Source organism: Oryctolagus cuniculus, chromosome 6 (assembly GCF_964237555.1).
Source record: "Oryctolagus cuniculus chromosome 6, mOryCun1.1, whole genome shotgun sequence".
In the NCBI taxonomy this organism is placed as follows: Eukaryota; Metazoa; Chordata; class Mammalia; order Lagomorpha; family Leporidae; genus Oryctolagus; species Oryctolagus cuniculus.
In genome coordinates, this window is record NC_091437.1 from 168,233,058 (window position 1) to 168,258,696 (window position 25,639).

General features: G+C 59.4%; 1 protein-coding gene across 3 annotated transcripts in view; it reads right to left on the minus strand.

Annotated features, from left to right (window-relative positions):
• ARHGAP39 (Rho GTPase activating protein 39) overlaps window positions 1–25,639 on the minus strand; it is a 68,271-nt gene that overhangs the window by 12,130 nt on the left and 30,502 nt on the right. For 2 of the 3 annotated variants that reach the window (XM_051828698.2, XM_051828696.2), the window contains exons 2-5: window positions 22,695–22,832; window positions 16,283–16,714; window positions 2,913–2,993; window positions 354–1,692 (exon numbers count right to left, since the gene is read on the minus strand). In XM_051828698.2, the coding sequence (XP_051684658.2) occupies window positions 354–1,692; window positions 2,913–2,993; window positions 16,283–16,714; window positions 22,695–22,774 (1,932 nt within the window). In that variant the 5' untranslated portion in view covers window positions 22,775–22,832. Of the gene's footprint in view, window positions 1–353; window positions 1,693–2,912; window positions 2,994–16,282; window positions 16,715–22,694; window positions 22,833–24,909; window positions 24,988–25,639 lie in introns of all 3 variants that reach the window. The other variant, XM_051828697.2, reaches the window with a different exon arrangement.

Consider the following 25,639-nt stretch of genomic DNA (forward strand, 5'->3'; position numbering starts at 1 on the left):
ACCGAGCCGAGGTGAGCCCCACCCTTCGCCCTGGCACCTCTCCAGGAGGAAGAGCCTGTGGGTGCCCAGCTGCTAGGCACAGGTGCAGGTGCCACCGGGAGGCCTTGGCTGGGCTCCTGCTCAAGGGAACGGAGTCACCACTGCCCTTAGCTGCCCGGGCCTCCTCCACGCTCCAGCCCCCAGCTCCCAGATGGCCAGAGGCTAAGGACATCCCATCGTGTCACGGAGCCCCCAGGGCCTCAGGCTCAGAGGAGGCGTGGACGTGGCACTCGCGGTCGGGCATCCCTGGGGCCTGCCCAGCCCGCGTGCTGACTTGGGGGCTCTCAGCCCGGCCCTGGGCCCCCGGTGCCCACCTGTGAGGGGTGGAGGTAAGGCTCCGGGGAGGCCAGGTTCGTCTGCACGGAGATGCTCTTCTCCAGCAGGATCTGGGGGAAGCCGAGCTTCTCGAAGGTGCCCCTCTTCCAGTGCTTGCTCTCCTGCTGTGCCAGGGCCTCGTCCTCGCTGAAGGCACGCACCACGGGCCCCGGCATGGGCAGGGGCACAGCCCCGTCGCTCTCGTAGCCTGAGCCGTCCTGCTGCGAGTCCCAGCTGCTCCTCTGCTTCATGTGGAAGTGGGCCTGCTGCGCCTCCCAGGCCAGCCGCGCCTGCGCCAGGAAGGGCTCTGTGGCACCCCGCACACCCTCCGCCTCGCCCTCCGCCCGCTTCATCTGGGCCAGGCCCGGGGCGTGCTCCCCTGCCAGGGGCTGCTCGCTGAGCAGGTCCCCAGGGCCCTCGGCGGAGGCAGCACTGGGGGCCTGGCCCAGGGAGGGCTTTCTGCTCTTCCTTTTGCGTGTGCCCGGGGAGTAGCCCGTTGAGGACATGGTGTCCTGCTGGCTGGACCAGGACATGGCGTCCTCCTGAGCCCGAGGCAGCGGTGTGGACGGCTGCCCGTGGCGGGGCTCGGACCCCTCCATGGTGCTGTAGTCTCCGGATCGGACCCCCAGGCGCTGGTCCCTCAGCAGGCAGGGGCTGGGCTGCAGGGAGAAAGAGCCACCACCAGGGTTCGGGGCGTACTTGTGCCGGGGGCCTGCACGCAGCTTGGGGCTGGCGCTGGCCTGCTCCACGTACACCAGCTGCCGCACGTACTCCTTGCCCGCAGGGCTGTACTCCAGGCTCATGAAGCGCTCGGGGCACTTCTGCTTGGTGAGCACCAGCTGCTGGCAGGGCGAGGTGGGTGCCTGCCTGGACGCGGGCAGGAGGGGGCGGGGCTTGCGGCCGGGGGACCTCTGCGGGGAGCTGGCCTGGTGGCTGCCGCCGGTCTCGTACTGCATGTCCATGGGAGGCTCGTCATAGATGGGGGCCTGGTACTCCACTGGGGGCTCCTCGTAGAGGGGGGGCTCATAGCCATAGCGCGGGGAGGAGGGCTGTGAGTCGCTGGAGGGCTTCCGGGGCTGGGTCAGCAGCGGGGAGCAGCTGCCCGCGAGCTCGGCCCTCTTCAGGAAGGGGGACGGCCTCCTCTCGGGGAAGAAGACGGTGCCGTCCGCGTCCGGGCTGAACGTCTGCAGGCTGCCCGAGGGCCTGCGGGAGCGCGCCCCAGCCTGGCTGTCGGAGGGGCAGCCGTTGCCCTGGGCGGCGAGGAAGCTGGGCTCCCGGTCAGCGACCTTGATGAGCACGCGCTCCTTGGTGCCCGAGTTCCAGCGCAGCGAAGAGGTCCTGCCGGGGTGCAGACAGCCAGTCAGCGGGAGTCCTCGGGGTGCTCTCGCCGGGCACTGGGACTGTCCCCGGGGCAGTGTGGCCCTGACCTGCTGCCCCTCACACAGCTGCTGTCTCAGCCTTGCTCCTGCCCCTGGAGGTGGCTCTCAGAGCTGCTGCCACCAGAGAACTGGCAGCTGCTCTCCTAGGGACTGGGCACCCACCCCTGCTGCGGCCTCCCTCCTGGCCCGAAGCCTGCGCGCCGTCCCGGAATGCAGGTGAGCCCCGCAGGGCGCAGCGTCAGCATCAGGGGCTGCCTCTCCTGCAACGCTGCCTGCCGTCCTCGTCTCCACGCCCCCCGGCAGGCCCCAGAGGCCACTCCGCCCCATCAGGCCGTGTGTGCCCACGGCGCTGGGTGACCCTGACGCTGGCTGCACTACGGTGGACGGGAACGCCCACACCACTCCATTCCACTCCACAGCGGCCCGGGTCAGCACACGGCCATGCCTCCATCCCCGCAGACCTCGACCCTGAGGTCCACTTCCTGCCTCTCTGGCCTGACAGAAACTCCTGGCACTAGCCAGCACTCCTTTCAGTCAGTTTCCCCTCCTCTGGGAATCTAGATGGAGCCCCACCCACGGGGCCCACGGCGTTCTCCGGCCTCTGCACGCAGAGTGGACACCTTCCAAATTACAAACTGTCTACTCAGCTGTGCATAGGCTGTGCCCACACCCACTGCAGGCTGCACCACAGCCCGAGTTTGCCCAGAGTTCTGGGGGCAGAGCGGTAGGTGCCAGCACCCTGAGCATGTCCGCCGGGCCAGCCTCGCCACCGTCAGCTGGTATGAGATTCCACTGGGAAAGCTCGGGAATCCAGAGATGAGGGTCACCTTTAACCCCTGGCTACAGGGCCTGGGACACCATCAACACGCTTCTGTCTGGAATCAAAGGCGGCACGGGACTCAGGGTCACCTGCAGCTCCTCACCAGCGCCCCCACAGCCAGACTGGGCCTGGCAAGCGCTCAGGAGTCCCAGGACCTTGCTTCTACACCAGGGGCCGAGGGAAGTGTCACCAGCTCCACAGACCTAAACCGGGCAGTGAGCTGGGCCTGGCCCCTGGCCACAGCCTTTCCTCAAGGGCTGGACACTGCACCACTGGGGGCTCCTGCAGGTGCCTCAGCGCCGACCCACATGGCTCCGCCCTCCGAGCAGCAGCAGGGGCACCTGTGACGCGGGTGCTACCTGTAGTGGAGGAGCTGGCCGTCTGTGCCGTAATCCCGGCAAGCTTCATAGTCCTTCTCGAGGAATACGCCTGGTGAAGAGCTGAAACAACACAATGAAAAAAAGACACAGATGCAGCAGCAGGAATTCAAAATAACCAGCCCTTCCCTGACACCCCAGAAGGCAGGGCTGGGGCGGCGCCGTGGAGGGGCAGGTTAGGCCGTCACTGGCAACGCTGGGATCCCCTTGGCTCTGGTACAGCTCCCGGATAATGTACTGGGAAGGCAGTGGGTGATGGCCCAGGGACTTAGGTTCTTGCCACCCAGTTGGGAGACCCTGATGGAGTTCCTGGGTGCGGCCTGGCCCAGCCCTGGCTACCGCAGCCATCTGGGGAGTGTACCAGCAGATGGGAGTTCTCTAGTCTCTTCCCCTTTCAGATAAATAAATCTTACAGAGGGGGCACAGGGTTGCCGTTTAGTTTTCCCAGGAGCAACAGGGGTCCTCACACCTGCCCACGAGCTGTTCCTGCTGTCGGTTCAAACAGGAGCGCCGCTGCAGCCCCAGGCCCAGGCCTTCCAGCAGGCACAGTGTCGAGGGCACAGCCACGGGGCTGTGAGCGTCACAGTTCCCCAGACGGCGGCGTGGGCTACTCGGGGAGGGTGGCTTGGCGCACAGTATGTGTGGAGGGAAAGCTGGCGGGCGGGCAATCACCCTGACAGACATTCAAAAGGCAGGTGAGCCAGCTGCCACCTGCTCACCGCGAGGAACTCGACGTGACCCGGGCAAGGGCTTCCCGCACTGAGCAGCGCAGGCATGGCCAGCAGGTCGGGGCCAGGCACCTGCTCACACCTCCAGGGGACGAGATCGGGGGGTGCTCGCCAGCACAGCACAAGGAAACGGAGAGAGAGGTGGACTTGAAAGACAGAGATGGAACTGTTGCTAGTTGTCAGCCTGGAAAACCGAGAAGCAATCAGCTCGACAGCTGCTATTCGAGCTGAGACGAGCGGCCACGCCTCACGCCCTGGCTTCTGTCCTTCCAGCAGCAGCCAGAAACCACGCTCACCTGCACAGCAGCAGGAGGCCAAGCCACGTGCGTGTGCGTGCACGACCAGCGCAGAGGCATGCGGGGCCCGAGCACAGGCCCGAGTCACCCAGCAGACTCCAGCAGGAGTGTGTCTGAACAGAGTCCCGCACGTGCTCCGCACCGAGCACGCTGCGCCAGCTGAGACTGGACGGAAGAGGACAGGGGCCGGCGCTGTGGTGCAGGGGGTGAAGTCTCCGCTGCAGCTCCAGCCACTGCAGCCAGCTGGGGAGTGAAGCAGCGGGTGGAAGACCTCTCCCCTCCCTGCCTCTCCCTCTCTCTGTCTATAACTCTACCTCTCAAATAAAGAAATAATTTTTTTTAAAGAATAGTTCAATACAAGCTCAAGAAATAACTACTTTAAAAACACGAAGGGGCCTCTGAGAGGGACCAGGTCGGCCTAGAGTGACACGAGTCAGCACTTCGGGGCGCAGAAGGCTGGAGCGAGAGCTGCCGTGTGCAGCGGCTCTGTCCCCACCGGCACTCAGGCCAGCTCACATGGCTCCGCCTGCTGGTTGGTCAGCGTGGGGGATGGCCCACAGGGAGTCCCCTCTTTTCTGTCACCAGGGCCCTCATGAGAAGCCGAGCACAGGCTGGTTCCAGGCTCCAGGACTCTCAGAACCAGGAGGCGTAAATCTCTTTTCCTTGACATGACCCAGCCTCAGGCATTCTGTTACAGCCACACAGGCAGGCTGAGAATTGCGGAAAACACAAACCTGTCAGAATATTGTAGCAGAACACACTTAAAAAAAAGACATGCCTTTCAAATACAATGCCTCAGAATTACAGAGAGGCAGAGGCAGAGGCAGAGAGAGGGAAAAAGAGAGAAGAGGGAGAGAGAGTATCTTCCACCTGCTGCTTCACTCCCCAGGTGGCCACAATGGCTGGGGCTGGGCCAGGCTGAAGCAGGAGCCGGGAGCTTCTTCCACGTGTCTCCCATGTGGGTGCAGGGGCCCAAGGACTTGAGGCCTCTTCCGCTGATTTTCCCAAGTGCATTAGCAGGGAGCTGGATCAGCAGTGGAGCCCGCATGGGTTGCTGGCACTGCAGGCCGAGGTTTTAGCTACCGCATCACAGTGGGGACCCCCGGGCTCCACTCTCGATTCCAGCTGCCTGCTAATGTGCACCCAGAAGGGCTGCAGTGACGGCTCACGTGTCTGGGTACTGGCCAATGACAGGGGAGACCCCAACAGAGTTCTGGGCTCCTGGCTTGGGCCTGGCCCACCCAGGCTGCTGCGGGTATTTAGGGAGTGAACTAGCAGAGGGAGGATCTCTCTCCACTTGTCTCTTTGCCTTTCAAATAAAAAAAAAAAAAATCATACCACCGATGTTAAAAAAAAAAAAAAACAGCTTTCCAATAAAGTGTTTTTTTTTTTTTTTTAAACCACTAATTTATTTGAAAGCCACTATGGAAGAGTTTGGAGATTCCTCAGAAACCTGAATATAGTCTTACCACACAACCCAGCCATCCCACTCCTGGGAATTTACCCAAAGGAAATTAAATTGGCAAATAAAAGAGCTATTTGCACCTCAATGTTTATTGCAGCTCAATTCACAATAGCTAAGACCTGGAACCAACCTAAATGCCCATCAACAGAAGACTGGATAAAGAAATTATGGAACATGTACTCTATAGAATACTATACAGCAGTAAAAAAAAAAATGAAATCTGGTCAGTTGCAACAAAATGGAGGAATCTGGAGAACACCCTGCTGAGTGAGATAAGCCCGTCCCAAAGGGACAAATATCCTATGTGCTCCCTGATCTGTGACCACTGAGCACCTGAGAGGAAGCCTGCAGAAGTGAACCAGACACTGAGAAACAGCGACTTGATAGCCCTTGTCCTGACTGTCGAGGAACAACTTACTACTTTATTCCTTTTAGTATTTTTTTTTAGTTCTACTTAATACCATTGGTTGATCCCTGTTAAATATAGAGTGGGAATAAGAGAAGGAGGAGATGTACCGTTCGGCACATGCTCACTCTGACTTACCCCTAATGGTAGAGCTGGGAACGTGCCAGGGGATTCCAAATCAATCCCATCAAGGTGGCATGTACCAATGCCCTCTTACTAGTCAAAGTGATCCGTTTCAGTTCAGAATTGATCATAATGATAGGATTAAGTGTCAAAGGGATCACATAAACAGGACTAGTGTCTGCTAATAATAACTGATAGAATTAAAAAGGAGAGCACGATCCAACATGGGAAGTGGGATACACAGCAGACTCAGAATGGCAGATGCCCTAAACAGCACTCTGGCCTCAGAATCAGCCCTTAAGGCATTTGGATCTAGCTAAAAAGCCCATGAGAGTTTCTCGGTCATGGAAAGCCAAGACACTGCGGCAAAAAATGACCTTAATGAAAGATCTCTGTGAATGAGATCCCGGTGAAAAGAAGGGGCCTTCAAAGAAGGAGGTACCATTCTCTGAAGGGAGGAGAGAACTTCCACTGTGATTATGGCTTTGTCTAAATAAGGTCAGAGTTTGTGAGCTCAAGAGCCTTCCATAGCCTTGGTAGCTCATGACAAGAGCCTCGGGTGATTACTGACATCATAAATAAGACTGTCAATTGTTAAATCAACAACAGGAGTCACTGTGCACTTACTCCCCATGTAGGAGCTCTGTCCTTAATGTGTTGAACTAAGAGAATTAACGGTAAAACTAGTGCTCAAACAGTACTTTATACTTCGTGTATCTGTGTGGATGCAAACTGATGGAATCTTTACTTAGTATAAACCAAGTTGATCTTTTGCATAAAAGATAATTACAAATGAATCTTAATGAAGAATGGGATGGGAGAGGGAGTAGGAGATGGGATAGTTTGTGGGTGGGAGGGTGGTTATGAGGGGAAAAGCCGCTATTATCCAAAAGTTGTACTTTCAAAATTTATGTTTATTAAATGAAAGTTTTCTAAAAAAAGATTTATTTATTTTATTTGAAATGCAGAGTTACAGAGAGAAAAGGAGAGACAGAGAGAGGTCTTCCATCCTCTGGTTCACTTGCTAAATGGCAATGGCTGGAGCTGAGCCAATCCAAAGCCAGGAGCTTCTTTTGGGTCTCCCACGTGGGTGCAGGGGCCCAAGCACTTGGGCCATCTTCTACTGCCCTCCCAGGCCACAGCAGAGAGCTGGATGGGAAGTGGAGCAGCCAGGACTCAAACCAGCACCCATGTGGGATGCCAGCACTGCAGGCAGTGGCTTTACCAGCTACACCAAAGCGCTGGCCCCCAGTGTTTGTTTGTTTGTTTGTTTGTTTTTAATTTATTTTGAAAGACAGTTACAGAGAGAGGTAGAGCCAGAGAAAGATCTTCCATTCCACTGGTTCTCTGTGTGTGTGTGCCTATGTGTGTGTGCGGATGTGTGTCTGCGTCTATGTGTCTCTCCCTGTGTCTGTCTCTGTATGTCTGTGTGTGTGGATGTGTGTGTCTGTCCCTGCTTTGTGCATCTCTGTGTTAGAATGTTTTAAATAAATATATCTTAAGATTTATTTATTAATGCGAAAGAGTTACAAAGAGAAAGAGGTCAGTCTTCCATTTACTGGTTCACGCCCATGATGGCTACAACTGCAGGGCTGGGCCACGCAGAATCAGGAGTCAGGAGCTTCACCCAGGTCTCCCACGAGGGGGCCAAGCAGAATCAGGAGTCAGGAGCTTCACCCAGGTCTCCCACGAGGGGGCCAAGCAGAATCAGGAGTTAGGAGCTTCACCCAGGTCTCCCATGAGGGGCCCAAGCAGAATCAGGAGTCAGGAGCTTCACCCAGGTCTCCCATGAGGGGCCCAAGCAGAATCAGGAGTCAGGAGCTTCACCCAGGTCTCCCACGAGGGCGCAGGGGCCCAAGCAGAATCAGGAGTCAGGAGCTTCACCCAGGTCTCCCACGAGGGTGCAGGGGCCCAAGCAGAATCAGGAGTTAGGAGCTTCACCCAGGTCTCCCACGAGGGCGCAGGGGCCCAAGCAGAATCAGGAGTCAGGAGCTTCACCCAGGTCTCCCACGAGGGGACCAAGCAGAATCAGGAGTTAGGAGCTTCACCCAGGTCTCCCACGAGGGGCCCAAGCAGAATCAGGAGTCAGGAGCTTCACCCAGGTCTCCCACGAGGGCACAGGGGCCCAAGCAGAATCAGGAGTCAGGAGCTTCACCCAGGTCTCCCACGAGGGGCCCACGCAGAATCAGGAGTTAGGAGCTTCACCCAGGTCTCCCACGAGGGGGCCAAGCAGAATCAGGAGTTAGGAGCTTCACCCAGGTCTCCCACGAGGGGGCCAAGCAGAATCAGGAGTTAGGAGCTTCACCCAGGTCTCCCACGAGGGGGCCAAGCAGAATCAGGAGTTAGGAGCTTCACCCAGGTCTCCCACGAGGGCGCAGGGGCCCAAGCAGAATCAGGAGTTAGGAGCTTCACCCAGGTCTCCCACGAGGGCGCAGGGCCCAAGCAGAATCAGGAGTTAGGAGCTTCACCCAGGTCTCCCACGAGGGGGCCAAGCAGAATCAGGAGTTAGGAGCTTCACCCAGGTCTCCCACGAGGGGACCAAGCAGAATCAGGAGTTAGGAGCTTCACCCAGGTCTCCCACGAGGGGCCCAAGCAGAATCAGGAGTCAGGAGCTTCACCCAGGTCTCCCACGAGGGTGCAGGGGCCCAAGCAGAATCAGGAGTCAGGAGCTTCACCCAGGTCTCCCACGAGGGGGCCAAGCAGAATCAGGAGTTAGGAGCTTCACCCAGGTCTCCCACGAGGGGGCCAAGCAGAATCAGGAGTTAGGAGCTTCACCCAGGTCTCCCACGAGGGCGCAGGGGCCCAAGCAGAATCAGGAGTCAGGAGCTTCACCCAGGTCTCCCACGAGGGCGCAGGGGCCCAAGCAGAATCAGGAGTTAGGAGCTTCACCCAGGTCTCCCACGAGGGCGCAGGGGCCCAAGCAGAATCAGGAGTTAGGAGCTTCACCCAGGTCTCCCACGAGGGCGCAGGGGCCCAAGCAGAATCAGGAGTTAGGAGCTTCACCCAGGTCTCCCACGAGGGCGCAGGGGCCCAAGCAGAATCAGGAGTTAGGAGCTTCACCCAGGTCTCCCACGAGGGGGCCAAGCAGAATCAGGAGTTAGGCGCTTCACCCAGGTCTCCCACGAGGGCGCAGGGGCCCACGCACCTGGGGCATCTTTTGCTGCTCTCAGGCTGTAAGGTCACTGGATCGGAAGTGGGTTCAGCCAGGACATGAACCAGCGCCCACAAGGATGCTGGCACCACAGGCAGCGGTTTTACCTGCTTTGCCACAGCGCTGGCCTCGATACATTAAATTTTAAAGCCTGTGGTCACTGTGTCTTTCATTGCAGTGACTCTGCCCTGAGTTATGAAAACAGCCAAGTTCAAAGGCTTGGGGCTCGGTCACAGTGAGAAGCCAAGCAGCCTGGTTGTCCTCGCTCACCACTCAGCCCGCATAGTTTCTCGTGGGCTGTTCTGAAGCCGGGAGAAGACTGGAATTTTCTGAGTGAGAAAACCTCCAAGCACTGCATGGCTTCGGAAACGACTGTTCTTGCACACTTGATGTTTCTTAGTGAACTGAACCTGAAGTTACAAGGCAGGCAGTGTCTTATACACAGAACTCACACGCAGTGGAGAGATGGCTGTGACAAGTGGCGTCTGACCACACGCGTGTCGGCACTCACACGCAGTGGAGAGATGGCTGTGACAAGTGGCGTCTGACCACACGCGTGTCGGCACTCACACGCAGTGGAGATGGCTGTGACAAGTGGCGTCTGACCACACGCGTGTCGGCACTCACACGCAGTGGACCCATAAGGTGAGAGGTCCCTGCTCCCACTCCCAGCTGCAGGCATGCTTTCTAGAATTTCCCACTCTGATGTGAGCGTAAGTGTGAAGGAGACCCGTCCCTGAGTCTGTTCAGCAGTGAGGGGCTACCAGCTGCCAAGCTGCGGTGGCGAGGGGTTAACCTGGGGATGGACATGGGGCACAGCAGGGGAGACACCACCTGGGACGCCCACATCCCCTGTCAGAGCGCTGGTTCAAGTCCCAGCTCCACTTCCAACTCCAGCTCCCTGCTAATGCACCCTGGGCGGCAGCCGTGACGGCTAAGGACTTGGGCCCCTGCACCCACATGGGAGACCCGGGTGGAGCTCCTGGCTCCTGGCTTCCGCCTGGCCCAGCCCCAGATGCTGGGGGCATTTGGGAAGCGGCTCAGCAAGCACAGATCTCTCTTTGTCCCCGCTTCTCAAGGAAAATTTAAAAGCACTGAGAATAGAACTTTTTTTTTTTTAAAGATTTATTTATTTACTTCAGAAGCAGAGTTAACAGAGGGATCCTCCATCCGCTGGGTCACCCCCAAAACGCCGGCAACAGCCATCACTGGGTCAGGCTGAAGCCAGGAGCCAGGCGCTCCATCCAGGTAGGGCCCTGGACTCGGGCCACCTTCCGCTGCCTTACCAGGTGCGTTAGTGTTGCTGTGGATTCGTTCTGAGAGGAGGGGTGTGGTGGGGGCCAGAGGCGCGGAGTCACCACACAGACCCTGCACATTAGCAGGAAGCTGGACTGGAAGTGGAACGGCCAGGACTTGAAGCAGTCCTGCAATCTGAGGGGTCGGCACTGCAAGTCGTGGCTTCGCCTGTGGCACCACAATGCCCGCCCACGTCGTGAGTGACGCCGGACACCTTGCAGCTGGTCTGATGGCAGGGGCACCCTCTGCAGGAGCAGGTTCCCCTCAAATCCAGTGCCACTTATTCCTGCGGGATGAGGCATGCGGCAAAAACTCAGGCAACCGAACCTCACCAGAGCTGACACAGGGTGGGATGAGTGACGAAGGCTGCACTCCACGCTTGAGAGCTGGGAAGGCTAACATGCAAAGGAGACACAGGAAAGAGCAGGTTCCAGATCAAGGTCTAGAGACAAATACTGGAAACATCTGGGGACTGGTGCTCCACTTCTGACCCAGCTCCCTGCTGTGGCCTGGGAAAGCAGTGGAGGATGCCCAAGTGCGTGGGTTCCGGCACCTGCGTGGGAGACCTGGAGGAAGCTCCTGGCTCCTGGCTTCAGATCGGCTCAGCTCTGGCTGTGGCAGCCATCTGGGGAGGGAACTAGCGGATAGAAGATCTCTCTCTCTCTGTATCTCCCTCCCCCAACCCTCTCTCTGCCTTTCAAATAAGTAAATAAATCTTACAAAAAACACATGGTCAGGAGCTCCTGAAGAACAGAGGCTGTGGAGGAGACCTCAGCAGGTTGACCGTCCAACAAGAACCAGAGCTGCAGCCCGGAGGCCGGCGTCCGAGAGGGGCACGGCTGTGGGCCGGGGGTGCGGGAGGGGCCGAGAGTAAAACACCTGCAGGGGAAGGGACTCAGCATCCCCTAAGCTGGGGGAGGCCTGCGCACAACAAGGGGGGCTGCCCCCCAGCCTGGCCGCTACCTCCCCGCAGCCTGTTGGCTTGGTTCACCTGAGGGAGCAGCAGAAAGATACATTGTCTGAGGAACACAGCAATCCTGGGGAGCCGGAGGTGAGGGCGCTGCCAGGGTGTGTGTGTGTGTGTGTGTGTGTGTGTGTGAAGTCTTACTACTATTTACATCTCTTTCAAACGTAACTGACTGCTTAAAGCAGCAGTGAGTCTGAGCTGAGACACTCCTGACACCAGCGACAGCTGTCTGGGAGGAGAGAGGGGAACTGAGTGGTGGGAGGGGTGCAGGGTTGCTGGGAGGACACCACTCATCCACACCGCAGCCCCCAGACGAGTTACGGTCAGGCCCGGAATCCAACAGGGAGAGACCGGCTGGAGTACAAAGATGTGGACGTCGCCCAGAAGCAGACTGAAAGAGGGAACCAGGAACGATGAACAGATAGGACAAACAAAAACAGCAAAATGGCAGATCTGAACCCAGCCGCACGTAACTGCGTTCCACGGTACCGGCCTAAGCCCCCCAGTACAAGGGCAGGGCCTTGGTGTGGGCACTTTGCCTGGTGGCTGAGGTGTCGTCGGGGTCTGACCCTCAGCTGCTCGCGTGCAGGCTGGGCGGCAGTGGAGTCCCGGCCATCGCAGGCCTCTGGGGAGTCCACCAGCAGACGGGAGGCCTCTGCTCTCTGTAGGAAAAACCAGGATACGGACACACACAGAGGTGGGGAGACTGAGCGCGGGCGCCATGCTGACCTGGACTCCGGAGAAGAGAGCTACAGACAGCTGCTCCGAGCTGCCCACACCTGTGGCTTCCCACGGGGCAGGGCCAGGGAGGGAAAGCCAGCACCCCTCACAGTCCCTGAACTCACTGCCCTTTCATCTCGGGGAACAAGGCCAGAAACAAAACTAAGCCTCAGGCGGGCGTTTGGTGCGGTGGTTGAGGCCACATTCGGGCCTGGGACCGGTCTCGGCTCTGCTCCTGACTCAGGCTCCTGGGTCCCTGCTACCCACGGTCCTCTGGCCTGGCCTGGCCCAGTGCTGGCCATTGTGGCCACTGGGGAGTGAACCAGCAGATGGAAGACCTCTCGCTCGCTCGCTCTCTCTTTCTGTGTAACTCTGACTTTCAAAACAAATAAATACATCTTTTAAAAAAAATCCCCTACAGATCTGACAGAGAGGGGAGCAGTGGAGGGGAGGCCTCAGAGCAGAGACGCCGAGACAGCTTTCCCCAGTGTATCTGCAAATTCATGTAAAACAGACCACAGAGAGCTTTTATAACATTTGATTCAGGACACAGACAACCTGAATGCTGTTGTGGTAAGCATTAAAGAAACCACGTCAGGACCTAAGATCTGCCCGGCAGCCCAGGGCCAGGCGAGACCTCAGAGGCCAATACAGCGGAGAGGGCGCCGCTCAGCCGACAGCAAAAACGCCCTGGGCGAGACTGGCAGCTTGAATCTATTTATTTATTTATTTTTTTGACAGGCAGAGTGGACAGTGAGAGAGACAGAGAGAAAGGTCTTCCTTTGCCGTTGGTTCACCCTCCAATGGCCGCCGCGGCTGGCGCACTGTGGCCGGCGCACCGCGCTGATCTGAAGGCAGGAGCCAGGTACTTATCCTGGTCTCCCATGGGGTGCAGGGCCCAAGGACTTGGGCCATCCTCCACTGCACTCCCTGGCCACAGCAGAGAGCTGGCCTGGAAGAGAGGTAACCGGGACAGAATCTGGTGCCCCGACCGGGACTAGAATCCCGTGTGCCGGCGCCGCAAGGCGGAAGATTAGCCTAGTGAGCCGCGGCGCCGGCCAGCTTGAATCTATTTTAAAACACAAACTGCGGAGTAAGCCTCCCCAGGGCTGCCACGCAGAGCACCTGGCTGGACTTCCTCCCTCACAGCCTGGGGGTGGGGTCCAGCGAGCCGTCCCTCTGGGCTGATTCCTCAGGACCCCTGTGGCGTGTGACGTCCCCTCGACCAGGTCCTCCAGCACAGACCCTGTGTCTAGGGGACGCGCGTCCATGGGGGCTGGGGGCTCAGCTTCGGCCCTGTTCTGAGGGACCCGATGCAGCCCGCAACATGGTATCCGCACAGTTCATGAGGCAGGCTTGGTAAAACCTTGCTACCCTGAGGCGGTGCCTGTGGGGGAGATGGCAGGGCCAGGCTCAGCGCCAGGAGAAGCCCGAGCTGCTGGTCCTCCCGCTCACTCAGCCTCGTCCGTCAAGTGCTCCCGGTGTCACAGGCAACTGTGGAGGGACCTTCAGGGCCAAGATGGCGCAGCCCAAGTGTGAGAGCAAGACCAACGTGAGAACCCACCCGCAGCAACCAGCAAAACGACTTAACACAGACGTAACTGCTAGCGCCACGAAGTCCACAAAATCCCTGGAAACAAACCCCGGGACCTGTGGGAGTCCACGTGGGAGGAACACGCAGCACCCGGTCAGGGGAGACTTCCGTCAGAAGCCGCCACCTCCCCACACCAATCCGCAGCTCCACACGTTCTGTGAATCCTGGTCCCAGTCAGCCCACCTCGCCACAGAGCTCCTGCACATGCGTGAGAGGGCGGGACCTGCGTGGGCAGAGCAGAGAGCAGCCCGGCCCGCAGGCCAGCTGGAGGGCGGGAACGCGTGTGGGAGACAGCAGTGCAGAAAGAAGCCCAGCCCTCACCTAGTCCGACAGAGCAGTCGAAGCCAAGCAAGAGCTCAAGGCCATCGGTGCCCTGGCAGCCAACCAGGGACCCCCACGCGGGCCAGGCTCAGCCACGACAGCCCTGCCTCACGGCTTCATCGGCCACAGGAGACACTACGGCCACTTTCCCACGGAGCGCCCTTGCGATCTCGCCTCCCCGAGCAGCCGAGCCCACCGTTGCAGGCCCTGGCCCCGGAGGCCTGACCTGGGTGTGGCTCGGCTCCTCCGCACGTGCACACAGCTGCCGCTGGGATCACGAGGCTCCCCCAAGGACCGCTCAGCGCAGGGAAAACAGCCCACCAGGCAGCACACCCACGGCCAGACGGGAGGGAAACGCACCCGGCCCGTGCAGGGGCCGCTTCCGACCAACTGCAACAGCCCCCAGGAAGGGAAAAGACCAAGAGCACTGAGAGAACACCCACAGCTCATACCACCTCGAGGTTAGACTAGCCTGCCGCCAGAGGCCAGCAGCAGGACGAGGGCGCCCATGTCCAGCACGGGCCTGGGTCCTGGCTGTGCACTGAGCAGACAGAGACAAACACAGGCACCTACAGCACAGGGCTGAGCCCGCGTGCGGAGGACCCCAGAGGACACAGGAAGCCCCCAGGGCTCCACAGATGCCAGAGCACAGGGTATCAAAAAACCCACCCACAGTAGCGTCTGAAAGAGTCAACAGGATTACATTAACGAGGGAGGCAAAAGACTGGTTTACCGGCTGGCGCTGCGGCTCACTAGGCTAATCCTCCGCCTAGTGGCTCCGGCACACCAGGTTCTAGTCCTGGTTGGGGCGCCAGATTCTGTCCCGGTTGCCCCTCTTCCAGGCCAGCTCTCTGCTGTGGCCAGGGAGTGCAGTGGAGGATGGCCCAAGTCCTTGGGCTCTGCACCCTCATGGGAGACCAGGAGAAGCACCTGGCTCCTGGCTTCGGATCAGCGCGATGCGCCGGCCGCATCGCACCGGCTGTGGCGGCCATTGGAGGGTGAACCAACGGCAAAAAGGAAGACCTTTCTCTCTGTCTCTCTCTCTCTCACTGTCCACTCTGCCTGTCAAAAAAAAAAAAAAAAAAAAAAAAAAAAAAAGAAAGAAAGAAAGAAAGGCAGAGTGATGGGAGACATCCACACACACACACACACACACACACACACACACAGAGATTGTGCGTCCACTGATTCATTCCCCTCATGGCCACAAGAGCCAGGGCCGGGCCAGGCTGCAGCCAGGAACGCCAGGGAGAGCCAGAGGGGCCCAAGCGCTCAGATCACAGCTTGTTCTGCCTTCTCAGGCTGTCAGCAGGAGCCAGGCAGCAAGCAGAGCAGCTGGGACTTGAACCACCGCTCATACGGGATGCTGATGTTGCAAGCGGGGCCAGACCCTGCTGCACCCCAGCACCGGCCCCAACCTTCAGTCCTGAAGAACTCACTCTTTCCGGCTTCGAAACTTACTGCAGGTATTGCACAAAAGCACGGGCAAAGGAAAATCTGACAAACGCGGCTTCATCCAAATTAAAGCCCGCACCGCAACGCTACCATCAAAGGAAAGGACCTCTGCAGGCCGTCTGCGTGGAGAGGGACTTGTCTCCGGAACACGCAGCTCAGCGGCAGACGAGCCCAGCAGCCTTCTGTGACGGCGACACAAATCCGCCAGCAAGCCCCAGACGCGCTCAGAGGCAGCGATGGCTGAGCAAATGCGAGCCAAAGCAGCCGGTCAGAACAGAACAGCACCACCCTGGAGGCGCAGGAGGCCGTCCCCAGGGAAGCAGGCTGGGCCTCCCGCCTCCAGCCAGCCCAGCCCCAGGGCCTCGTCCCCCACCTCCCTGCAGCCCCGCAGCCTGCACCCCCTGCCTGCTCCTGGGCGGTCCAAGGCTGGGCCCCTGCCATCCACATGCGAGACCCAGGTGGAGCTCCAGGCTCTGGCTTCGGCCTGGCCCAGCCGTGGCTGCTGCAGCCACCGGGGGAGTGAGCCAGTGAGTCTCTATCCCTCTGTCTTTAATAAATAAAACCCCTGGGCTTAGACCCACCAGTCCGTCCTGCCCACGGAGGGCCCAGGGTCCGAGTAGAGTGTGACTGCTCTCCCAGCACTCACTGTCCCCAGTGAAGCCAGCTGGCCTCGCACCCGGTCAGGGGCGGCCTCTGCTGGGGCCCGTCCCTAGGCCCCGCCGCACAGGTTCCTGCGCATCTTCCCAGCGCGCACTACGGCGGGCCCTGCAGTCCACAGGTCTCTCCTGCCTGCAGACGGCCCCGCCCTCACCCGCCCCGCCCCGCCTCACCTGCCGCTCTCCTCCTTCACCGCCGCGAAGGCGCCCTGCTGGGCCCGGCCCGCCCTGGACAGCTCCTGCGGCCGGTCTGCGTCCTCAGGCTCCAGGGAGGAGCTCGTGCTGCCCTCGCGGCTGACGCTGCTGCCGCGGCCCGGGCTGCTGTCGGCGGAGGCGCGCGGGGACTCCGTGTTCTGCTTCAGCGTCTGCAGCTTGGCCAGCGGGATGATGTCGCAGTTCTGCGGCCGGTGCCACACGGTGCGCTGCGAGCTGGCGTTGTAGTAGTAGAAGCGCGACGTGTTGGGGTCGAAGAGCTCCCACCACTGGTTGTCGCTCGTGCGCTTGATGCGCACGCCGGCCGGCGGGTCCCACACGCACTCCCCCGAGACCAGGTTGGCGTACATGCGCTCCCGCGTCCGCGGCTCGATGATCTCCACCCACTCGAGCCTGCGGGACAGGGTGGTGATGTCCTGCGGGCACCGCCCCCAAGCCCTTCTTCGTAGCCAACACACCCTGGGCTGGGGGCAGGTGGCGTCCCCCACGTGGAAGACCCCCCTACTGTGGGCATCTGGGGAGGGAACTAGCAGATGAGAGATCTTGCTCTGTAGGTCTCTGCCTTTCACATACACAAAACTTAATAACTTGGAAAACAATGTCGATTAAGGGCGCCCTGAACAAGGGGACAGTAGGCCTGGTCCTCACCATCCCTGGGCTGGGCAGGGGTTGTTTCCCGGGGGGAACCGGCACTAATCCTGGGTGCCGAGAGAAGGGGCGGGGTCCTGGCCTGGGAAGACCAGTCTCACGTCCAGCTTTTTCTCTCAGGATCAGTCCTACCCGGAGAAACCAGGCCAGGAAACAGACACTGAAAATGGCCCACATGGGCAGTGCCTCCCTCTGGCTGAACCAAGGCACAGCAGGTCATGGAGTGGACAGCAGAGGTCAGGAGCTGAGTGAATCTGGGACCACGCAGGGCGCTCTGAGTCCCAAGATGGGCCTTGGCCAGGTGTGGCTGGGCTGAGGCCTGCCCTGTGGACACCCATCACTGGCCCTGGAAGGCTGCTGATGGCATCCCATGACCTTGCAGGGGCTCCAGCGTGGATGCCTGGGCTTGCTCGGGCTCAGACCTGCTCCCCTTCCTCTGAGTGGGGCCAGGTGCCCAGACCCCAGACCCAGGGAACACCCAAGGCCTGGGGGGGCTTGGAGTACAGGGCATGGGGCAGCTCATGCAGCTGTGCACATGCAAGGCACACACACGTCCACCCCCGTGGCCTGGGGACGCTCCCCTTCTTGGTGCCAGTCAGCAACATCGGGCAGCCCAGGGGCCTGCGAGGGGGGCTCTGTTGAGGCCTTGGCTCTTCCAGAAGTCTCCAGGAAGTGGGAGGGGCAGGTGCTGAGGACAGAAGCACCGGGGACCGTGCACATCCAGGCGTGGGTGTCTGCCCCGCCTCCCAGTGTGTCCCCCGCAGCTGGCTGCCCAGCTGCACTCATTCCACGTCCATCCCACTCATCAGCCACCGTCCACGGCCCAGACCCCGAGTGCCACCCCCTCAGGGGATCTCTCTCTGGTCATGCTGAAAACCAGCTCAGCTGGACAGGTGTTCGGGGGACACCAGAGACACAAAGGACACAGGGCTCACGGAGCAGGGCTCCGCCTGGGTCCTCTGTCAGCAGCATCCTCACCCACCAGGCCGCTCTCACCACGGAGGCAGAGAGAACTTCCACACCTGGCACCGGGCCTCGCGTCCCCACGCCTCACCCTGGCCAGGCTCGCTTCATGTTCAAGCCCTTGGCCTTCCTGGGTCCTGGAATAGCCAGGCAGGCCTGGGGAGTGAGGCCGGAGGCTGGCCCAGGTGGACGGCCCCTGTGCTCTGTCTCTGTGGCCCCAGCACAGCAGTGACAGCCGTGGCCATGAGCACTAGAGCAGGCTTCAGAGGAGCTGCGCCGCTGACGGAGGGGTGAGCAGGATGAGCCTTCACCCAGCTGAGGACGGCCGTGCGCAGGGGCCCCAAGCAGGCATCTGCGGCAGAGACCGGGGAGGCCGCTGTGGTCCAGAAACACAGCTGGGGGCGGGGAGGTGGACTCTGGGCTTTGCTGGGTCTGGAGTCAGACTCCGCACGGACACTGCCTGGACACGCAGCTGAGGCCAGTGTGGTGAGAGCAGGGTGCCCAGGGCCACAGCCTGGACTCATCTGTGGACCAGGGTGGGGTAGGGGCAGACAGCCGCCCTCGCCCTCGCCCCTACTACGACAGATCGCACTGATATTCCCCAAGGAACTCCTGTGGGCAGAGCGGCTCAGAAAAGCCCTGGGAGAGGCAGCAGCGACCATCACGTTGAAAAGGTGGCTTCACAGAGACGTGCAGGCAGGTTTCTCTGCAGGGAAACTGCACTTTCCTCATTTTCCGTGTGCCCTGGGTGTGGGGGGCAGGACGCCCCAGGTACCTCCTGGGGTCACCGGGCTGGCGTGGACAGCACCTCAGGACAGGAGCAGCAGAGTGGGGGTGGAGCAGGGGTTTCTGTGTGGGCTCTGGACCCTGACGCAACTCTGCAAAGAAACTAAAACCCAACAAACTGCACACCTTCAAGGGTAAAATTATGCTATGTGAAGAAATAAAATAAAATAAAATAAAATAAAATAAAATAAAATAAAAGGGAAGGGAAGGGAAGGGAAGGGAAAGGGAAAGGGAAAGGAAAAGGAAAAAGAAAGACTGGCATTACAGGGGAGCCCCGCAGGTGGGTCAGCTGGGCAGGAGTGTCCACCACTGGGTGAGGCGTCCTGGAAAGGAGGGTGTCCAGGCACGTGGGCTTGTACCATCTGGACAGGTATGTGGCTGCCACCGAGATCCACCACAGCTGGGGCATGCTCTGTGGCACGCGGGCTGCCTGGCTGTCCCCCAGGCCCACCCTCCCTCTGGGCCCAGGCACTCAGCACGGCCCCAACATGTCCAGCCCAGGATGCCCCGTGGCCGCTGCTCTCCTCGGGTGGGGCAAGCTGACCCAGTCTCCCCACCCCCAGTCACGATGTCGGCATCTCACGTTCAGTCTGTGGCTGCCCAGCACCTAAGTGGCCTGTGGGGCTGAGGAAGCCCCTGTCCCAGACCAATGCCTGCAGACTCCCCTCCCCCCACGGATGCTCAGGGCGCCAGAAACCAAACCTGCCTCTAAGACCAAGAGCAGCTGCCTGAGAGCGAGGCCACACGGCAGGAAGCCCTGGAGAACCCAGGGAGAGGAAGGCAGCCGTGTCCTGGCCACATGTCCCTCCTGGTGGGGGCCGCTGTGCCCACCTCTAATCAAGACCCTGCATGAGCGCCCAGCTGATGCTCTTTGGCGGGGTGAAAAAATGAGCAAATGAGAAAATACAGGAAGTGATGCACCAGGTGCGGTGCGCACCACCAGGGAGGCCAAGGCGGCGCGGGGCCCCCTTCCCACTGGCCAGGGCCACTCTGCATCCTGGGACAGAGGGCCCGTGCCTGCTCACTAAGGATCAGGGTCAAATGACCATGGCCTTCCACACCCATTGGGTCAGCAGCCCACCCCCACTGACTGTCTCCTCTAAGGCCTGGCCGAGGGACCTCCCCCCACACTGTAGCACACACGTCCTGACCCTGCTGCTGACACGGGGAAGGGTGAGGTGGGCTTCTCTCCCGCGAGCTCCCTCCAGATTCACCACTCATCGTGGTGCCCCACCTCCTTGAAGGTACAGATCCATGTCCGTGAGGGGCATTCTGTCCCACTGGGAGACCCGGAAGAAGCTCCTGGCTTCGGATTGGCACAGCTCTGGCTGTTGTGGCCAACAGGGAAGTGAACCAACAGACAGAAGACCTCTCTCTCTCTCTGCCTCTCCTCTTTCTGTGTAACTCTTTCAAGTAAATAAACAAATTTTTTAAAAAATAAAAACACTCAATCTGCATCTCAGTGACTGTTTTAACTACAACAAAGCAGGAAACAGGAAGAACCAAGCCAAGTAACCTAGGAGACGACAGCCGGGCACTGGTGCCCGGGCCTGAGTAGCCGATCGACCTCCTAGTCCCACGGGCTCCGGGGCCAAGAAGCAAGGCCGCGGAGCAGCAGTGGCTTGCTCGGGGCCCAGGCCCTGTCTTCCCTCAGAAGAAACCAGGGCTCCTCGGGACGACTTCAGGGACAGCACGGTACTGAGCGACCCGGCGTGGGAATGAAGCTACCAAAGTGAGCAGAGCCGCGAAGGCTGCTCCTGCCGGGAGGGAACACGGCTCCCGGGAAAGCAGGTGGAGCCGGGCCGGGCCAGTGCCCGCGGGGAGGGAGGGGCCGCCTGTGCAGGCCTCCAGTGAGGACCTGCCACACAAACCCCGCCAAGGGATGCTCTGCCTCCGCACGGGCGACCGTGAGCTTGCGAGTGCCTGTGCCGTGAGACAGAAAGGCAGCCTAACCCAGGTGTAAGAGATGAGGAGACCTGCTAGCAGAGGCAACGCGGGACTGGGTGCCGTGCAGGGAATGCCCTGGAGAGCAGTGGGGAATCGGCTGGCACCAGCAGGCGGGGCAGGAAGAGCAGCCGACACCTGTGGGACACGCACTACATGGGACAGGCACTCAGACACGGGACATGCACTACACGGGACAGGCACTCAGACACAGGACAGGCAGACATGGGACATGTGCTACACGGGACAGGCAGACACGGGACATGCACTACACGGGACAGGCACTCAGACACGGGACATGCACTACATGGGACACACACTACATGGGACAGGCACTCAGACACGGGACAGGCAGACATGGGACACGCACTACACGGGACAGGCACTCAGACACGGGACAGGCACTACACGGGACATGCACTCAGACACGGGACATGCACTACACGGGACACACACTACACGGGACAGGCACTCAGACACGGGACAGGCAGACATGGGACACACACTACACGGGACAGGCAGACACGGGACATGTACTACACGGGACAGGCACTCAGACATGGGACATGCACTACATGGGACACACACTACACGGGACAGGCACTCAGACACGGGACAGGCAGACATGGGACACACACTACACGGGACAGGCAGACACGGGACACGCACTACACGGGACAGGCACTCAGACACGGGACACGCACTACACGGGACACACACTACACGGGACAGGCAAACACGGCACATGCACTACACGGGACAGGCACTCAGACACGGGACAGGCACTACACGGGACAGGCAGACACGGGACACACACTACACGGGACAAGAACTCAGACACGGGACATGCACTACATGGGACACACACTACACAGGACAGGCACTCAGACACGGGGCAGGCACTACACGGGACAGGCACTCAGACATGGGACATGTTACACGGGACAGGCAGACATGGGACATGTGCTACACGGGACAGGCAGACACGGGACATGCACTACACGGGACAGGCACTCAGACATGGGACATGTGTTACATGGGACAGGCAGACATGGGACATGTGCTACATGGGACATGCAGACACGGGACATGCACTACACGGGACAGGCACTCAGACACGGGACAGGCAGACATGGGACACACACTACACGGGACAGGCAGACATGGGACATGTGCTACACGGGACAGGCAGACATGGGACAGGCACTCAGACATGCACTACATGGGACATGGACTACACGGGACAAGCAGACACGGGACATGTGCTACATGGGACACACACTCCATGGGAAGGTAGACACGGGACATGCACTACATGGGACACATACTACATGGGACACACACTGAGACACGGGACACCTACTACACGGGACATGCAGTACATGGGACATGCACTCAGACATAGGACACACACTGAGACACGGGACACGCACTCAGACGTGGGACACACACTCAGACGCGGGACACACACTCAGACACGGGACACGCACTCAGACGTGAGACACGCACTCAGACACGGGACACGCACTCAAACACGGGACACGCACTCAGACACTGGACACGCACTCAGACATGGGACACGCACTCAGAGCGGCCACACGCGGTGGCCTGTGATGACAGAGGTGAAGGCAGTGGCAGTGACCTGGGCAAGTGCACACAAGACCTCGGGCCAACTCTTGGTCTTGTGGATTTCTGTAAGCAGAGCCGCCTTCAGATGAGAAGCCAAAAACCGAGAGTGATAGGCGATGGCCTCCTGGTGCTGGAACCAACCAGCACAGGGGCTTGAGGGCTGGGCTGACCCCCGGGGGAGGCCCAACTGGGAGAGGAGAGGGGGACGTGCCAGGCTCCAGAGCGATCTCGCAGGCAGCGCAGCAGCGAGAGCAGGCTGCTGGGGCTGAGCTGAGGGCTGGGCGTCCACCCAGAGCAAGGAGCTCCCATCACAGGTGCAGGCCCACTGCTGGCCACACCCCACCCAGTGCCTCACACATGGCGAACAGGAAGGACCCCCAGCCCCGCACCCTCCCGTCCTCACCTAGTGCTCGACCCTGAAACCCGGGATTCCTGCCCGTCCACATTGTGGCTCCGGCACTCGTAGTCCTGTGCCTGGGACATGGCCGTCTGCTCCGCAGGTGCAGGATGCCAGCAGGCGGTCAGGCGGGAAGGCACTGCCCTGCAAGACACAAGTGTGCGGTTATAGCCCAGGCCGCCCCTCGGGGTGCACCTCCTGCCACAGCCAGACCATCCCAGCGCGGGGCTGTCGCGGGCACAGCGGGTATCCTGGCCCGGGAGGGGTCAAGGACACCGGTGCAGCAATCCGGGAGGTCCCGAGTTCCTGCACAGGCACTTCGTGCATGACCCACGGACAGACTGGGCCTCTTCAAAACAGCTCAGTGTTGTCCAGATGAATATGGGGGAGGGGATGATCCCTGACCTCTACATAAAACTTAATTATTCATCTATTTGAAAGGCAGAGAGAAAGAGTTAAAGAAATATCTCCCATCCAATGGTTCACTCTGTAAATGCCCACAACAGCAGTGGCTGGGCCAGGTCAAAGTCAGCCAGGAACTCCTCCAGGTCTCCCATACAGGTGCAGGGGCCCAGGCATTTGGGCAGTCTTGTACTGCTCTCCCAGGTGCCTTAGCAGGGAGCTGGATTGGAAGCGGAGAAGCCAGGACTCGAACCGGCGCCCGACAGGATGCTAGCATTGCAGGCTGTGGCTTTACCTGCTATGCCACAGTGTTGGCCCCATAACTTAATTCTTGAAAACTTATATTGGCCGGCGCCGCGGCTCACTAGGCTAATCCTCCACCTGCGGCGCTGGCACACCGGGTTCTAGTCCTGGTCAGGGTGCTGGATTCTGTCCCGGTTCCCGGTTGCCCCTCTTCCAGGCCAGTTCTCTGCTGCGTCCTGGGAGTGCAGTGGAAGATGGCCTAAGTGCTTGGGCCCTGCACCCACATGGGAGACCAGGAGAAGCACCTGGCTCCTGGCTTCGGATCAGCGCGGTGCGCCGGCCGCAGCGGCCACTGAGGGGTGAACCAACGGAAAAGGAAGACCTTTCTCTCTCTCTCTGTCCACTCTGCCTGTCAAAAAAAAAAAAAAAAAAAAAAAAAAAAAAAAGAAAAGAAAAGAAAGAAAGAAAGAAAACTTATATTGTGTGTAATCTGAGATAGGACCACACCCAAGACTCACAAATAACTGCTACAAATAAATCAGAAAAACAGATCACACCGTGAGAGAATGAACAAGACTTGAACACACTTTACACACCCATGAAATGCGCCCGGCATCGCCTGACCTGGGGGAATGCTGGTCAGAGCAGGTGAGAGCAGCACAGGTAACAGACGCCGGGCAGCAGGAGGGGCCAGGTGTGGCCCCAGTTATGGGGACACGGTGGACAGTGGCCGCCCGGCTCCATCTCACAAAGCTCCAAACTGCCTTCTGCCCTGAGATGGACCTCGGCCGGCTGCACCACCGCCCGTGCGTCTCACACCCAGCACGGGGCCCTCACAAGGAGTCCAACCACACTGACTGGACTCAGGGAGGTGGGGCGGTGCCCGCCTGCGCTGTGCTCACAGCTGAGGACCCGCTCCGGTCCTGGCTCCAGGCCCCACCCTCTCCGCCCCCGGAGAGCCACACAACCACTTAGATGCTGGGGACTGCCGCCAGTGCTAGTTTCAAAATGAAGCTACAGGACTTCCACCATCTCGCCTGTCTGAAAGAAAGCTGAGCCGTCTGCAGCAAGAGCGGCACCCCATTCTCCACCTGCCGGTCTCCCCTTTCAGACCGGCACGGAGAGCCAGTGCGGACCCCATGTCTCGATGACACCCACACGGCCTGGACTCAGACCAAGTAGTGTCAGTCAGTCATTCTTGAGGTTGTTTTATTTAGTTCCCATCTTTTGCATTTCCATATGGAGTCCAGAATCCACTTCTCAATTTCTTTGTTTTTAAAGGTTTGTTTATTTACTTGAAAGTCAGAGTTACAGAGAGAGAGAGACATAGAGTGAGAGAGAGGTCTTCCATCCACTGGTTCACTTCCCAGTTGGCTGCAATTGCAGGAATTGTGACGATCTGAAGCCAGGAGCCAGGAGCTTCTTCTGGGTCTCCCATGTGGGTGCAGGGGCCCAAGCACTTGGGCATCTTCTACTGCTTTCCCAGGTCACAGCAGAGAGCGGGAATGGAAGTGGAGCGGCCGGGAGTTGAATCGGCACCCACACGGGATGCCGGCGCTGCAGGGGGTGGCTTTACCTGCTCCGCCACAGCGCCGGCCCCACTTCTGTTTCTACAGAACGGCTTGCTGGGATCTTGACGGCAGTCGTGTTGAATCTATGGTCAACACGGAGGAAGACGAATGAGTTCTCACCCACAAACACTGCATCTCTCCACCCACTTAGGTCTACCTTCAGCAACGTTTTGTAATTTCTAGTGTAAAAATATCACAATTATTTAGGTAAATTTATCCATAGGGGCTGGCGCCGTGGCTCACTCGGTTAATCCTCTGCCTGCGGCACTGGCATCCCATATTAGCGCTGGATTCTGTCCCGGTTGCTCCTCTTCCAGTCCAGCTCTCTGCTGTGGCCTGAGAGGGCAGCGGAGGACGGCCCAAGTCCTTGGGCCCCTGCACCCGCGTGGGAGACCAGGAGGAAGCACCTGGCTCCTGGCTTCGGATCGGCGCAGCTCCTGCCGTAGCGGCCATTAGGGGGTGAACCAATGGAGGGAAGACCTTTCTGCCTCTCTCTCACTGCCTAACACTATCTGTCAAATAAATTTAAAAAATTATCCATAATTATTTCATATTTAAAAAGATTTGCTTGAAAGCCACAGTGACAGAGATGGAGAATGACAGAGTGAGCTTCCCTCTACTGGTTCATTCCCCAAATGGCAGAAACAGCCAGGCTGAAGCCAGAAGCCTGGAACTCCATCTGGGTCTCCCATGTGGGAGCAGGGCCCAAGGACTCGGGCATCCTCCACTGCTTTC